Genomic DNA, 14,947 nt, shown 5'->3' with positions numbered 1-14,947 from the left:
AAGTTTTAGCTTATGCTTAAGACATGTCCTCTCATTAGAACAAGATAAATTCCCTGTCTCTAAACTTTTCTCACCCATTTGTTTTATTTCAATTATCATATGGTAAAATGACTGGTCGAGGATAGCTTTTGGGGCCAAACTTGATTCTCGAAGTAGAATTAAGAAGGTGTCTTTTGCCATTCACCATCCATGCCCTAAAAAATAACTAAAACAAAATAAACTTCTTAAAGAACTTAAACTTGATCAACTTAAAGCAATTGATATATTAGCATGAAATAATGTTTCTCAGGGTAGCAGAACATTTGTAAAATCATGAGTAGAAGTTTCATTGGTGTCTATCAGTTCAAGAAATAAGGCTTTATTTGGCTTCATTTGGTGTCTTTCATGATGTGGTTCTGTCTTTAGTTTTAATTCATGGATTGAAAATGTCTCAGCTTTGTTGACCCATCTTGCTAACATTTTCTTTCAAGTCTTTGTCGTTAATTTGGCAAGCCAAGAAAGTGTATGAGCTCGAGATGCACACACAACAACAAAACTAATCCTTGTACTTTGGAATAAACTCAACTTTGATGCCTCCTATGATGACATCTCCTTTTCCAACCTTAGGCACCAAAGTAACTAGCACAACATCGTCTTCTTCAGCTTCTAAACAATCGATCACTTTCGATATCCCTACCTTAAAGCTAGTTACTTTGATATTATGGCCTTGTCCATGGAACAAATTAACAAAAGTTCCCACAAACTCTGTCTGATCTGGTTCACTCAAATTATCTTCATCATCATCAATATGAACATCATACTTTACATATTTATCACTCCCATGTCTAGAACAATTCTTTGGTACTTGCTAGCTTATACGAAACTTGTCATGAACCACAAGTGTACATGAAGGCTAGATTATACGAAACTTGTTGATGAGAAGGCCTATCATCATTAGGGTCAAGTTTATTGTAGTTTAGATCAACCACGTGAAATTTGCGTTACTTTGAGTGAATGAAATCGGTGATTGAATTTGTGGTACTCATTTGCAGATCATGGTTAGGACTAGAGGATTAGGTCGTGCCTTAGGTTAGGTTACTGGCAGAGGTGTGGGCAGAGGAGATCGTGATGATTCCGATGATGCTCCACAGCGTCGATGGTCTACTGCATCCGCACGGAAGCTGCGAGTCACTGTGACTGCGACACACGATGAGCCAGTGGTCCCTGCGCCTGATGTTGAGCCTGATGTATTTCCGGATGACCCGATGGCACCAACTGATTCTGAGAACATTGTGACAGACATTCCTGCGGACACAGGCACAGAGGCTGTTGAGGATGAGCATGAGGGATTTCCAGGTGGTCCGAGTGACCCATCTGTGTTGACCCAATATGCGGATCACGTTGCTTGCAGCATATGGACAGGAGAAGTATTTATAATATTTATTTTTAGTTACTTGTAAATTATACTTTATGATTGAAATTAGTTTTCCTTTAAATGATGATTTTAACAAATTTTGCATTCCTTTATACTTTAATTCAGGAGCGTCCTGAGTTGAAGTTATCCTCTCATAGGAGGAAGGTCCATAATTTAGGCAGGCCTGTCCCTGCCATTGAGGGACTTGTTGCTGGTACAAGACTAAGTCCTCCGATCGCGTGTTCGGTAGACACCGGCGATCGGGGACTTTTGTCCTCGTTTGTGGAGTGGTAGCACTGGGAGACGCCTAGTTTCCATCTCCCGGTGGGAGAGCTCACCATCACGTTGGATAACGTCTCCTCGCTTCTCCATTTGTCCGTGGTTGGCGACTTACACGCCTTTGAGCCCTTGCACATGGACGATGCTGGTGGACTTATTGATGGTCTCTGCAGAGTCTGCTAGGGCTGAGACAGCCCAGTGTCGTGGACCGTACGTACGCCTGCAATGGGTATGTGATATATATGAGCGCCGATGCCAAGCAGGTCATTGGACAGTTGCGGTTCGCGCATATCTTCTTCATCTTGTGGGTTGCACTTTGTTTGCTAACAATAGTGCAACCAATGTGCATGTTGTCTACTTAGAGGCCCTTCGTGACCTCAGTATGACGGAGAGGTACGCTTGGGGAGTGGCTGCTCTGGTGCATATGTACAACCAGTTGAACAATGCATCTATCAGCCACAGCCGACAGCTTGGCGGTTACATCACACTGCTGTAGGTAACAAATATGTTTTTCATTCGTTCAGGCTCAACAATGTTCAACTTTAAATTTTATTACACTTTCATTATTAATGTTTATAATTTTGATGTTACATCTGTAGTGCTGGATTTACAAGCACTTGCTGTCAGTCGCGGACTCCACTGCTGATCAGGACTATGACGAGAATTCTCTGCGTGCGTGTAGGTGGATTGCAACAAAGAAGACCGTGAAGAGCATTCGTACGCCAGCGTAGAGGGAGTGCCTGGACCGACTCTGGATTTCGGATGTCTGTTGGATCCCGTATGGGGAGTACCGATTGGTTTGGGACTTCCACGTCATATCATGCTATTCCAGTCTCTTACGCTGGGGGCCTGTTGCTATTTATTATCGACCAGAAAGGGTCGTGTGGCAGTTTGGATACACGCAAACCATTCCTGCTCCTCCTGTCGATTCATGGGTCTCGTATGATGATATAAACGACAGGTGGATGCACTACTCAGATCATATCGTTTCAGCAGGTGAGGTGTGCGCTGTGCCAGACCAGTGTGTCAGTGACTACATGGTCTGGTTCTTCCGCATCTCGCATCCTTTCATGACACTAGGCCACGCATCAGATCCTCTGCCTGATGGTCACGCCCCGCAGCCCCGAGTCGTCCCTCAGGCCCAGCAGACGGATATCCCTCACGTGCCGGAGCCAGAAGCATCGTCAACATCTGTGGATGAGCCTAGACATGCAGTGGTAAGTAATACTAATAATTTACGTCATTTACCTCAATATTTGCATAATAATTTGTGTAATCAATTTGTTTTGTATGTAACAGGAAATTTGTGATGACATTGCTGAGAGGTTGGAGCGCCATCTGAGTCTAGGGGTGGTCACGCCAGGCTCATCGACACATGGGGTGATTGAAGAATGCCTCAGGTTGGCCAGGAGTGTGACACAGGTGTATTTCATTAGTAATGTTAGTTTTATTTATTTCCATTGATTGTGTATTTCATTTGTGTCAATATACACGCGTGTTATTAAAACGGTCTAGTTAACTTAGTTATAATATATGTAAATTATTATAAATTGTCTAGTTAACTTAGTTTACCAACTAATAAAAAATAATTTTAAATGTAACTTTAAATATAATTGAAATAAAGAAGTTGAAAAGGGTATAGAAAAAAATAAATTAAACAAAAAATGGACATTATGAGTAGAGGTCATACAAAAAAATAAATTAATATTTTCATAGAAAAAAAATTAAACAAAAAATGGACATCATTCGTTATCTAAGATCCTTATTTTATATAACATACTAATATTTTAAAATTCTCTTATAATTACTATTTTCCCTCTTATACTAATGATCATGTAAAAAAATGTATTATAAAGTAGTTAGTATTTTAATTTTTAATATAATACTAATTATTTTTTTTAATATTCTTTATAATGTTAATGATATGATTAATTATAAAAATAAAAATAAATTAATGATGATAATATTAATTTTATAAAATTATTATTATCTTTTATCTATTTATTGATTTTTATTAATATGTATAAAATAACCTTAAACAATAATTATAATGGGACTGAGTAAGTATTTTAATCTCATCTTCTAAACAAATTTATTCTAAAAAAATATATTAAAAAATTAATTATTTATAATAAATCAATATTTATAAATATATTATAATTAATAAAATAAATCAATATATTTAATTATATTATAATTAATAAAATAAATATCTTTAAATTTATAAATTATATTATAAAATAAATATCTTTAAATATCTTTAAATATATAATTAATAAATTATTGTTTTTTCTCTTACGGATCAACTTGATTCGTAAGAGGAAAAATAAGTAAGGACAATTTTGTCATTTTTTTAGAATAGTGATGCTGGTGCACCTATAACACGCTTACACTCTTGATTGACCAATCCGTAACTATAAGCCTCATCAGCAAAATCCATATGGAAGGACAAAATAGAAAGTGCACAAATTATGCTGGGTGTAAACATGGTGCAGGTAGCAACACCCACACATTTTTTAACAGAGTCCAACACACTCTCTTAACCAATCCGGGGATTTCGCCCTCTGCAAACGCCTCTCTTCCATTCTGCACAAAGTAATGGGGTTTTCGAAGGAACAGCTTCTTGCACGATTGAAGGTTCTCTTTTTCATCATTATGAATTGCCTTACTTTGTTTTCATCTGGGTGTGCTTCATTGTCCCATGTCATTCATTTTATATGCTCCATGATCTTTTGAATCAATCAGTTTCTCCATTCTCCATTATTTGTGATGATGATGCACTGTTTATTTGTGATTTTATTTTATTTATTGAACTTTTTTCGTTTCATTCCTTGTGCTGAGTGTTGTGGTTCTGTGATTTTCAGGAGCTTCTTATTAATTTTTCCCAGTATGAGCATCCGGCTATTTTGACAGTGGAGGAAGGGGTAATGAGCGTTTAAAGAATGTGGATTGCACTGTTCATACTTTGTTCATGTGTGGTTTTGTTATTTTCTGACTCTAAATTCATGTTCCTACAGGAAAAGTATGTTGGACATTTGGGGGGTGGAGTGAGTAAAAATTTGTTTTTGAAGGTAATGCATGTTTAGAATTCAAGGCAGAAAACACCCTTTTGTTGTTTAAGTATGCATAATGCATATGGGCTGATTAATACGGTTTTACAGGACAAGAAACAGCGGTTTTATCTTGTTTCTGCTTTAAAGGATACCAAAGTGGATATAAAAGGTGCTGATAATTTTGTGGTTTTGACTGGAATGTGTTGACCTGCTTGTTTGGCCTTGCTTTAATGGATATTCATGATTGTTATTTTTTGCGTCAATCCGAGCAGTGTTATCTCAGCGGCTTGGTTTAGGAAAAGGAGGTCTAAGAATGGTGCCTTCAGAGGCTTTAGGTGAAATACTTCAGGTTTGTCTGCGACTTTGTTCTATCCTTTTGCTGCTTAAACAGTCATTTATTTCTTTAACTTACTAGTATTATTATTATTGGGAAGGTATTGTGTCTATGTTTTACCTTGTCAAAGAAGCTGTTGTCAACTATTAAGTTAACATTTAACAGATATCTTTATACTATCTGATATTTAGACATGTTTCTGTGCACTTCTTGGCTTAACAAATTTGATTCTTGCATAAAAGATCTTTATCATGTTGCTTGATGCTATCCGCTAATAGTGCACAAGAAAACTAATTCTCATTGGGGCATTCTCTGATTGAGTTAGTCAGGAATTAATGTGTTTAATCCCATTTATGGATTTGTTCCTACCTTGGTTACAGAAACCATTTCATAATTTAATATTTTATTAGTGTATATACCAAAAAACTTGGTTAAAATTTCCATTAACTTATTCAAAGTTCTTGTTTTTCCTTACTCAAAGGTGTCCTTGGGTTGTGTCACTCCATTTGCAGTGGTGAATGAATCTGCACGGTATGTATACATCATCATCATTATTATTCTTCCTGCTTGAGATACGTAATCTTTCTATCTTGTTAAATCTTGATGCTTTGATCAAGTTTTCTGATTGTGAGATACATTATATATAAAGGACTATGAAACATAAAATAGCAAGGTATTTGGCATATTTCAATATTTTTTTATCAGCAAAGATAAGAAATAAATATAGATAGATGGTATAAGTAATACCCAAATATTACAAATGTAAATGTTCATATATGAAAATATAATCCCTCCAATCACTCCTCATATAAGGTCACACCATATTTAAGTATAGACTACCCAAATATTAAGTAACCAAATATCCAGCAGAGGAGCCACCAACTCCAAATGATAAAAGCATTGTAAGCCCATAAAGAAAAGTGTTATCAAATGGCGGCCATGGCGGAAAAGCGTGGCGGAATTTTGAAAAAACGCCATCGAATAGCGGTGGCGTGATGGGTTGCTAATGGCGGCGCCATGACGGCCACCATAGCCATGGCGGGTCATGGCGGAATAGCGGGAAAGGCAGAATAGCGGCCTTTTTTGTTTTTTTTGTGGTAGGTGTTGGGCTGACCCGACCCAATCCTACCCGATAATATATTTTGAAAAGTGCAGCAGTCACGAACAGAAACAGAACAGCAACGAACCAGCACCCACACCCAGCAGCCACCACTACCAGCAGCGACGACTGGCAGCAGCACGACCCTGCGAAGCAGCGACCAGCACCCACATGACCTCGCGAAGCAGCGACCAGCACCCGCACCCAGCAGCATCACAGCGACCAGCAGCACCACGAACGGCAGTGACAAACGGCAGCACGACCCACGGCAGCACGACGGCAAAGACGAACATTGTGGACGACGCACAGTGGTGCCTTTTTTTTTTGGTTTTTTTCTTTCTTTTTGCTATTTGACACCCTTTTATATTTTTGAAAGTCCCATTTTTATTTTTTTTTCTATTTGACACCATGTTTTTTTTTCCTGTTCAGTCCTCTTTTATTGTATGAACTCATGAAATTTTTTTGACTTTTTTAGTTTATTTGAATGCAATCCATTGTTTTTTTCAATTTCAATGAGTTTATTTGGTGTTGGTACTTGGTTATTTATAATTATATATATGTATATTTTTTGTTTTTTTTGTCCGCCATGACATCCACCATTTTCCGCTACACCATCCGCCATATTTTTATGACGGATTTTTAGCTTTCCGCCATGAACCGTCATCCGCCATTAACAACACTGAAAGAAACCCCAAAGAACCACCGAATACATATAAATGCAACCACAACATGATAGCAATAAATATCCCTGTTGACCAATGTATGAATGGAAACCCTTCAACCAACTATGTCGTGCGTGGCCACTTGGAGACACCATTATTGCCATGTCCCCCAAATTGGAATCCTCCTCATTTCCCCCTACAGTCCTGACCACATGCAACATCCAACACTTCATCGTGTTCTAGCTATCCCAAAGAAGGAGACACCATTATTGCCATGTCCCCCAAATTGGAATCCTCCTCATTTCCCCCTACAGTCCTGACCACATGCAACATCCAACACTTCATCGTGTTCTAGCTATCCCAAAGAAGGAGAGGTTGAAACTCTCAAGCATGATCCAGGATTGGATATCCATTGCACAAAGGAGTATGAGAACTTTGGGTCCATATGCTTTAGTCATGACCTTGATGTAAAGCTAATATCCTGTACCAACTTGTTTTCATTGAACACCCAAATGATTCCAAAAATTGTTAATAGGTGATTCATGCAACACAATAGATATATTCAACCATTGATAACACCTCAGCCACACTTTATACACCTTATCATATGTGAATAGGACATGTTGTATAGATTCATTACAACTCCAAAAAGGGCATAAGATTTCCTCCGGTTGAAGCACCATATTCCTTTCAACAAATGATCCGTGGTTGGCACCCAAAAATGCTCTCCAAACTAACATAATAGCTTTTGATGGAATCTTCATCTTCCATATAATAACCATCACGTCATCCATTTGGCTTGCCCACCTCTGCACATTTAATGCCTTGTTAGCTGATGAAGTTGTGTATTCCCCTGAACCATCTTCAAGCCAAATCCATTTGTCCTCCACATGTTGCAAGCAGATAGCATTTTCCAAAACCGTTGCCAAACTATCTCTGAATTGTAATTCCCATTTCCCAAGTGAACCACTCCCTACTCCAAGATAATTCCCATTCCCATTCACCATCCTCCCATCTCCTGATATTTTTCACCACTTCTAATTGTTGTACTGAATTTTGATAAAGTCTAGGAAATTTTTCAACTAAGCTCTCATCCCCTCTCCAACAGTCGACCCAGAACCTCGGCATATTCCAATATAAATGTGGTTTGTATTGAAATCCATGACAGTGATTTTATTATAAAGCTCTGTTTAGGGAAATAAGAAAACTGAGTTCAGATTTATTCATACTTTTTTCATCAGCTTGAGAATGACCTTCAATTGAATAATGAACTGTAGCATGATTATTGATTAACATTGTTGTGACTGTAGCAAAATTTGCCTTGATAGTTGGTAATGACAATGCATTGCCTGTTGATGATCATCTTATGTAGTGGTGTTATACTTTTAAGTGTGTTTACAAACAATGTTCAGACTGAATCAGCGAATATATTTGAAAGAAACTAATTTGTCTTATATGTGTAACATCTTTTCCTTTCTGAAGAGATGTTTCACTGTTATTGGATCAAGGGTTCAAGACTCAGGAATTCTGTTTCTTCCATCCGCTATCAAATGACATGACCATATGTAAGTGAGAATTCTCCTTTATGAAAGGAAAATTCCAGTTTCACATTTTTTTAGTAACCCTCTAAACTTATAAAATAAGTATTTCTTTCGTGTAAGTGTTATTCTATAACGAAGGCATTCTTGTTAAGAATTTAAATGAATATGAAATCAGTCAAGTTTATAACTACATAATTTTATTGTTGCTGTATCTCATTCTGTGGATGGTTTTACAATTTTTTGGGTAATGCTTTATTTGTAGAAAATCCTAGAAGTAACCTTTAGCAATCACAGTATTAAATTTTAGTCAGTCCAGCTGTGACTATGAACAAAAATTATATTGAATAAAGGAGATGCTTGGGATTAGAATCCTGGATTAGGTTTGCTGATTCTAGAATTGAGAAAGAAGATATGTTTGATGACTAGAATGAAGAAAGCATTTGAGATATAGAGTTACATTTCTTGACTATAGTTCTCATATCTTAACTTATAGCTTTAATACATGATAAGTATAGTCTACACAAGATAATGAACCATCAAAATCTTAGAATTCTGTGATTCACTAAAGTTGGTATGGAAAGACATCCTTCCTAATTCCTATTGAATTTATGTTAGTCCATTTATGCTAAAGTGCTGTTGACTATTTTGATCTAATAGTGTTGTCTTACTTTCACCAAGGCAGCGGAAGAAATCGTGGGTCTTGGACATATATATGCCTTTCAGGCTTACCAAATATCAATTGAGACCTACAGATTATCAGTTATCATATATTTGTCAAGCTACCAAATTACCAATTTAATTAGTTTAGAAATTATTGTGGCGAAGAGAATTTGACTTAAACAGGAGGCTTAGCTGAAAGTTACTATCATAATCAATTTTGTTACTCTTAATCAACATATTTTTTATGTCAGAAAAATTTAGAAAATAATGTTTTGTATCTTTTAACTGCTTGAGGCTTTATGATCTGTTTGCTGTCATCAGTCGATGATATTTACGTATTCCTTTCTTGTTTTCTCATAATCATAACAAAGTTTTAAATTAAATATTTCTGTAGTCTGTTGTTGCCTGGGGATATCTAGCTCAACTAGTTTGATACAATACGAATCAGAGTTCAGGTCCTTTGTCACTACATTATGGTTGGATGCACTAGACTGGTCTATATATTAATTAGAGTCCAATCCTCTACATGCTTGCAGCTATAAACTCTAATGATCTTGACAAATTTCTCAAGTCAATAGGAAGGGATCCCTCATATGTTGATTTTGAGGTGAGTAAATTTAAGGGCACTTCCTGTCCTGTTTTTATTAGCTAACCTATTAGTCATTGTTAGTCATCATATTTCTTCTTTATCCCCTTGCAGGCCAATCCTCCAGTGGGGAAAGATCAACCACCTGATCTAGCTGCTCTAGTTCCATCTGGCACAATTAATTTGCCTGACCAACCAGAAAAGCAACCTTCATCACAACCTACAGAAGGAAACCATGTTTCTGTGGATGAGCCCAAGATTATTTCAGGTAAAAATTCATCCCTGTATCCTCACAAGCATGGAAACAACACCTTTTTCATTTTTTTGGTAGTTACATTACAGCCACTGCTTTTTGCTTCACTGTCTGCCTGCTTTTCTACTTGGATGGTATTCGCATAGAGGAGCATCCCCTTATCTTGATTTTTTGAAACATAGTGTAGTATATTATAATTGAATCTTCGTCCATATTTACTTTCCATCTGAAATATGAGCAATCTTTGGGTTGAATTGGATAAATATGGGTTTTATCTGAATGGGCGGGACACCAATTTTGTAATACTAATTCGGGATACTCGTGATTTTCCTTAGAAGTTTAGGGAAGTTTTGTTTAAAAAAGCATTTTCTATTTTCATTTCCTTCACAAATGATTACAAAAATATCACTGTTTACTGTTTTTGTAGATTCATATTGGAAATGGTGAAACCAAACATGCTTGGTTTTCTTTTTTTTATTTTTATTTTTATAATAATTAAGCAAAAGCAAACCTGCAATGTAAGTCCCTATGTTTGTGGCTTGAAGATCCTAGTGATTAATAACCAGAGTGACTGTCTTGCTAACGTTTGAATCTTTCTGATGTAGCAAAAGTTGTCAAGTCATGCGTTAGTGGGAAAAATACAAAGGAGAAAGCAGTCAACAAAGCTCATTCGTCAGGCAACTTTGCAGATGTTGAGCTATTTGTCGAAGAAATATTGCATAAAACATCAAGATTATTGCTTTCAGAGGTAAAGAGAACAGTATGCTTTCTTGCAATTTCAAACTTATATGCTTTCTTCATCAAACCTCAAAAATCTTGATCTTACAGATCAAGGAAGACACTATAACGCAACATGGAGAGAATTTGGGAACTGTCGTGTCTGACAATCTACGGAAAGGCCTGAGCTCAGATTTGGAAAACCTTACTGTAAGTATCTGATGACACCTGTCAACTATTTTCCTTTTCAGAAAATCAAAGAAATGAAATTGGAGCATTGGTCACCTGCAGTAATTATCATCAATATACTACTGGTAATATGTCTTTATCATATGGGGAAACGTGGTTCTGATCACTGTATGATCCCTACTGCAGATGATATTTAAGAACACAGCATACACAGAAGGATTTCATGCTGGTTCTCGCCATCAACCTAGACGCTTCTGAAGATCACAATGACTCGAGATTCACTGACCCGAGAGTAAAAAAGGGTCCAAAACATCAACTCTACGCTCTACTTGTTCAATGTTTCTTTTATGATTCTGCCATATATTGATTGAACATTCATACAAGAAAATGTATGGTACTTGAGATATTTTGTTACAAATTATATTGGTGAAATATCTTTACTCTTTCTTGCGTGCGAAATTTATGTTCAACATTATCCTATATAATTATTTCACATAATTTAGTGGCAGGCCTTTTTCTTTCTTTGTATTTTGTTAAGTTTTGGTACTCATAGCCATAGCATAGCTTTTTAGGCTCGCGAAACAATCGTTTGGTATCAAAGTTTAGTTGAAATTCCAAGCTAGTTATTCAGTAAGCATAAAGGAAATTCGTCTGATAATTAACTCTAACGATATGATTAAAACTGGAGCTCATTAAATATATTCGATACAAATACGCAGGTTAATTTATTTATTTTCGGTCTATAGCTACTACCTTGACTACGTTTCTTATTTATGCAGCATAGTTTACTTAGTTGAAGTCCGTCAAATTACCAAATTAACACAGGGCATCTAAATTCTAAATTAAAATTTCTGCATCCAAATTATCTGGTGGTCAAAACCACGAAAATAAGGGACAGACAAGCATGCTACACAAGCAAATTAACAATAAATCCAAGTTGCAACAGGTCATGAATATCACCATTCAGAAGTGGTTTATAGTATTATAAATTGAATGCACTGATGGTTTAAGTTAGTGGAGCAGGAACACTCTGAGAAGCTCCATCTTCATGAGGATCGCCAAGCTCATCACATGCACTATCATAATCAGCTTCATCTGAGTTACCACCTTCACTATTCTCTATATCTTGTACTATAAGGTAGGGAGATTCAAAGTAGTACTCCCAGGGCCGGTGCAAGTCATTATGAGCTGATGGTGGTGGTGGCGGCGGCGGCAGTAGAATTTCAGGTTGTGAGTCCAAACCATTATTATCATTGATGCTATTCTCTATACCTTGTAAAAGGTAGGGAGGGGATTGGGAAAAGTTCTCCCAACGCTGGGGCGAATCATTATGAACTATTGGTGACCGTGATGGCAGGGACGGAATTTGAGGTTGTGAGTCCAAACCATTATTGCAATTTATGCTATCAAAACTACAACCATTCAACTGAAGCCTGCAAACTGGACATGTTTTATTGTTGTCAAGCCAACGAAGAATGCATTCAGAACAGTAGGTGTGGGTGCAGGGTAGCTGGCATGCTTTGTCACCACCCACTTTAAACTCATCCATGCAAATGGGGCAATGAAAGAGTTTATCTATCTCTGAGACTCTCACCCTTGTAATGCCATTCTTGACATTCATTGAGCAGTCACTTTGATCACCTTCAAACACATGACTTGGACTTGGAGGTTGGTGTCTATCTTGTTGTACTTCAATATTAAATGTTCTAGCCGAAGCTCTCTGAAGAGGCCGAGACTGTAGAAAATCTGGTAACAGTGGTGGTGGTGATAACAATGACAAACTCATATCAATTTCAGGTTCTAGGTTTGTTGGTGGTCGTGATGACAATGGTGAAGATGGCGGAGAAAGTTCTTGCCATGTACTACTAATTCGAGTTGGACGTGGTGGTGACGACAATGGTGATGACGGTGGAAAAAGTTCTTGCCATGTACTACTAGTTGGAGTACCAAGAGTTAGTACAACTCTCTGAAGTGGTAGAAAATTTGGCAGTGGCGGTGGCGGTGACGGTGGTGGTGGTGGTGGTGGTGGTGGTGGTAAACTCCAATCAATTTCAGGTTCTGATTCTGGTGGTATCGGCGGAGAAAGTTCTTGCCATGTACTACTAGTTTGAGTTAGGTTACTAGGAGTTAGGACTACAGATTCTATGTCTGAATCATCTGAATTGTCTGAACTAGTGGGAATAAAGCATAGCTGATACCACCTTGTGGTTTGGCCTTGGCCACGGTTCACTGGCATGGCTTTGCAAGGAATATATTCAACTGTAAAGTACTATAGCAAATTTATAGCCATTTACCATATCCACAAGAATGAGTTTCAAGTTGAGTGTGTGTGCTTGTTTTCGGAGGAAGCTTCAACTTGTGGCCATCTCAAAATTTATCTTCCATTTGCTCCTTGGTCATTAAGTAACGCTCTCTCTAGTTAAATTTGCAAGTGGTTGCTGTCACATGCACTACACGTACCACATCACTGAGCACAAACAAAAGGGACTGAACCAAAAGGAAACAACTTTAAGAAAAAAAACGACAGTGGGGGCAATTAATTAATTTTAAGCACTTGGAAAAGTGAAAGATGAGATTATGTAGATTATTATATTTGTAATCTTTGAATTACCCTTGTTCTTTCCTTGTTTAAGAGGCAATTTTGGACGATTGGACTTTGTTAAGATCATAATAGGTTTCTATATATTTTCTTTGGTTAAGTTTTATATACAATATAAGAGTAAGAAAAAAAGTATCCGCGTATAGGTGGGTCATGTGGGACATTTGCATCGTTGTCTAAAAGTTAATTGAAACTTTTCTTTTTTAACAAAAATAGCGTAATACGGGTCAATTTTATAATCTATAACTTTTATATTATTTTATTATTTTTAATAAAATTTTCAATTCTTTATATTTTATATAAGAAATATCAGTGAGTATGTTTGTAAATATTTTAAAAATATATTAAAATCATTCTATTTAAATAATATAATATTCAGATATATCATATGATTTAATTATATATATAATTATTTATATATAAATTTAATATATGCATAATTTTAATAAGAAATATTAATGACAAATATTTAATATTACACTTTCTAATTATTAGTTTTTTCTTTTAAAAATATATTTCTACCATGAAGAAATGAACTGACTAAGATATAAAAAGAATGAATTTATTAATATTAATTATTTAAAAAAGAGAGATTTAAGGGTAATTTTTTTTACCGAAGATTTGTGGGTAATTAAACTCAGAGATTATACTAAAAAGTTATAAATCTAAAGATAATATAATACTTTTGATCTTATTGAAATAATTAAGTTCTTTAAGCATGCCAATCAGTATTTAATTTCTAATCATGTGCATGAAAAAAGAAACTTGACTAACACATACTCAATGTATTGTTATTGGGATTTGGGTACAATCAATAACGATCTATCCAATAACAATATAGACACTTATTAAAATTATTAAAATTAGTATATATGAGTTTATTGATCCTTATTTCATATGAGCACAAATTTATATTAAAATTTGTAAATTTAAAAAATTGGATGATTTACATACAAAATATTTGTTATTTTTAATTTATTACCTTTTATAATTTCTATAATTTAATTAGTAATGTGAAAAAACAATAATTTAATTATGATATTTTGGATATGAATCATTTTGATGATTTGATTTAAGCTTATAAAGGTGCTTACATTTAGTGTTCGCCATGGAATCGTGTCTCAATGAGGATTGCATAGGAAGGATGATAAGGTAGGAAATAAAAAATAGTTAATATTTAAAAATAATAATTTTTTTGTTAAAAAAAATATATTTAATTTCAATTTTTTACATTGTACTCTCATTGTATAGTGCATTTTTTTACTATCACACGTCCATAGAAAGCTCACCTTTATCCTACACCACATATAGTCATTCATGTTAGACATATTTTTTCATTATACAAATCAACTCAATTCAAAAAGACAAATAAAAAAAGCATATGAAAGCATATCAAAATAATCAGATATTAAATTAGATCATAGTTCTTCCAATTGTTCATAGGTGTCAATACCTATTAAATAAAAAAATAAAATGCATAATAAATCAACAAAAAAATATCAAAGTTAAAAGTGTCAAAACTCTTCTCAAAGAAAAAGACAATATAAATATAAAAGACACAAAATTTCATAGAATTTTAAAT

The 14,947-nt window shown here is 35.5% G+C and overlaps 3 protein-coding genes across 4 annotated transcripts; 2 read left to right on the top strand and 1 right to left on the bottom strand.

Annotated features, from left to right (window-relative positions):
• Positions 1-1,814: 1,814 nt before the first annotated feature.
• Positions 1,815-3,136, top strand: LOC114383952. Its single transcript, XM_028343648.1, has 4 exons — positions 1,815-2,090; positions 2,272-2,399; positions 2,505-2,889; positions 2,972-3,136. The coding sequence occupies exons 1-4, from the start codon at positions 1,815-1,817 to the stop codon at positions 3,134-3,136; spliced, it is 954 nt and encodes a 317-aa protein (XP_028199449.1).
• A 990-nt stretch (positions 3,137-4,126) lies between these two features.
• LOC114385311 (prolyl-tRNA synthetase associated domain-containing protein 1-like) lies at positions 4,127-11,288 on the top strand. Of its 2 annotated transcripts, none has more exons than XM_028345333.1 (12): positions 4,127-4,309; positions 4,537-4,596; positions 4,690-4,743; positions 4,834-4,894; positions 4,998-5,074; positions 5,541-5,590; positions 8,303-8,385; positions 9,558-9,628; positions 9,722-9,875; positions 10,472-10,608; positions 10,689-10,787; positions 10,953-11,288. In XM_028345333.1, the coding sequence occupies exons 1-12, from the start codon at positions 4,271-4,273 to the stop codon at positions 11,022-11,024; spliced, it is 957 nt and encodes a 318-aa protein (XP_028201134.1). In that variant the 5' UTR covers positions 4,127-4,270; the 3' UTR covers positions 11,025-11,288. The 2 variants fall into 2 exon arrangements, with proteins under 2 accessions (XP_028201134.1, XP_028201133.1); XM_028345332.1 differs by having other exon boundaries at positions 4,129-4,309; positions 10,466-10,608.
• Positions 11,289-11,772: 484 nt separating this feature from the next.
• Positions 11,773-13,002, bottom strand: LOC114383950 (RING finger protein 44-like). The gene has a single exon (XM_028343647.1). It carries the CDS (start codon positions 13,000-13,002, stop codon positions 11,773-11,775), a length of 1,230 nt encoding a protein of 409 aa, XP_028199448.1.
• Between the last annotated feature and the right edge of the window lie 1,945 nt (positions 13,003-14,947).

The sequence above is a fragment of the Glycine soja genome, chromosome 14, assembly GCF_004193775.1.
Source record: "Glycine soja cultivar W05 chromosome 14, ASM419377v2, whole genome shotgun sequence".
Taxonomy (NCBI): domain Eukaryota; kingdom Viridiplantae; phylum Streptophyta; class Magnoliopsida; order Fabales; family Fabaceae; genus Glycine; species Glycine soja.
This window is presented reverse-complemented; position numbering and strand designations above follow the sequence as displayed.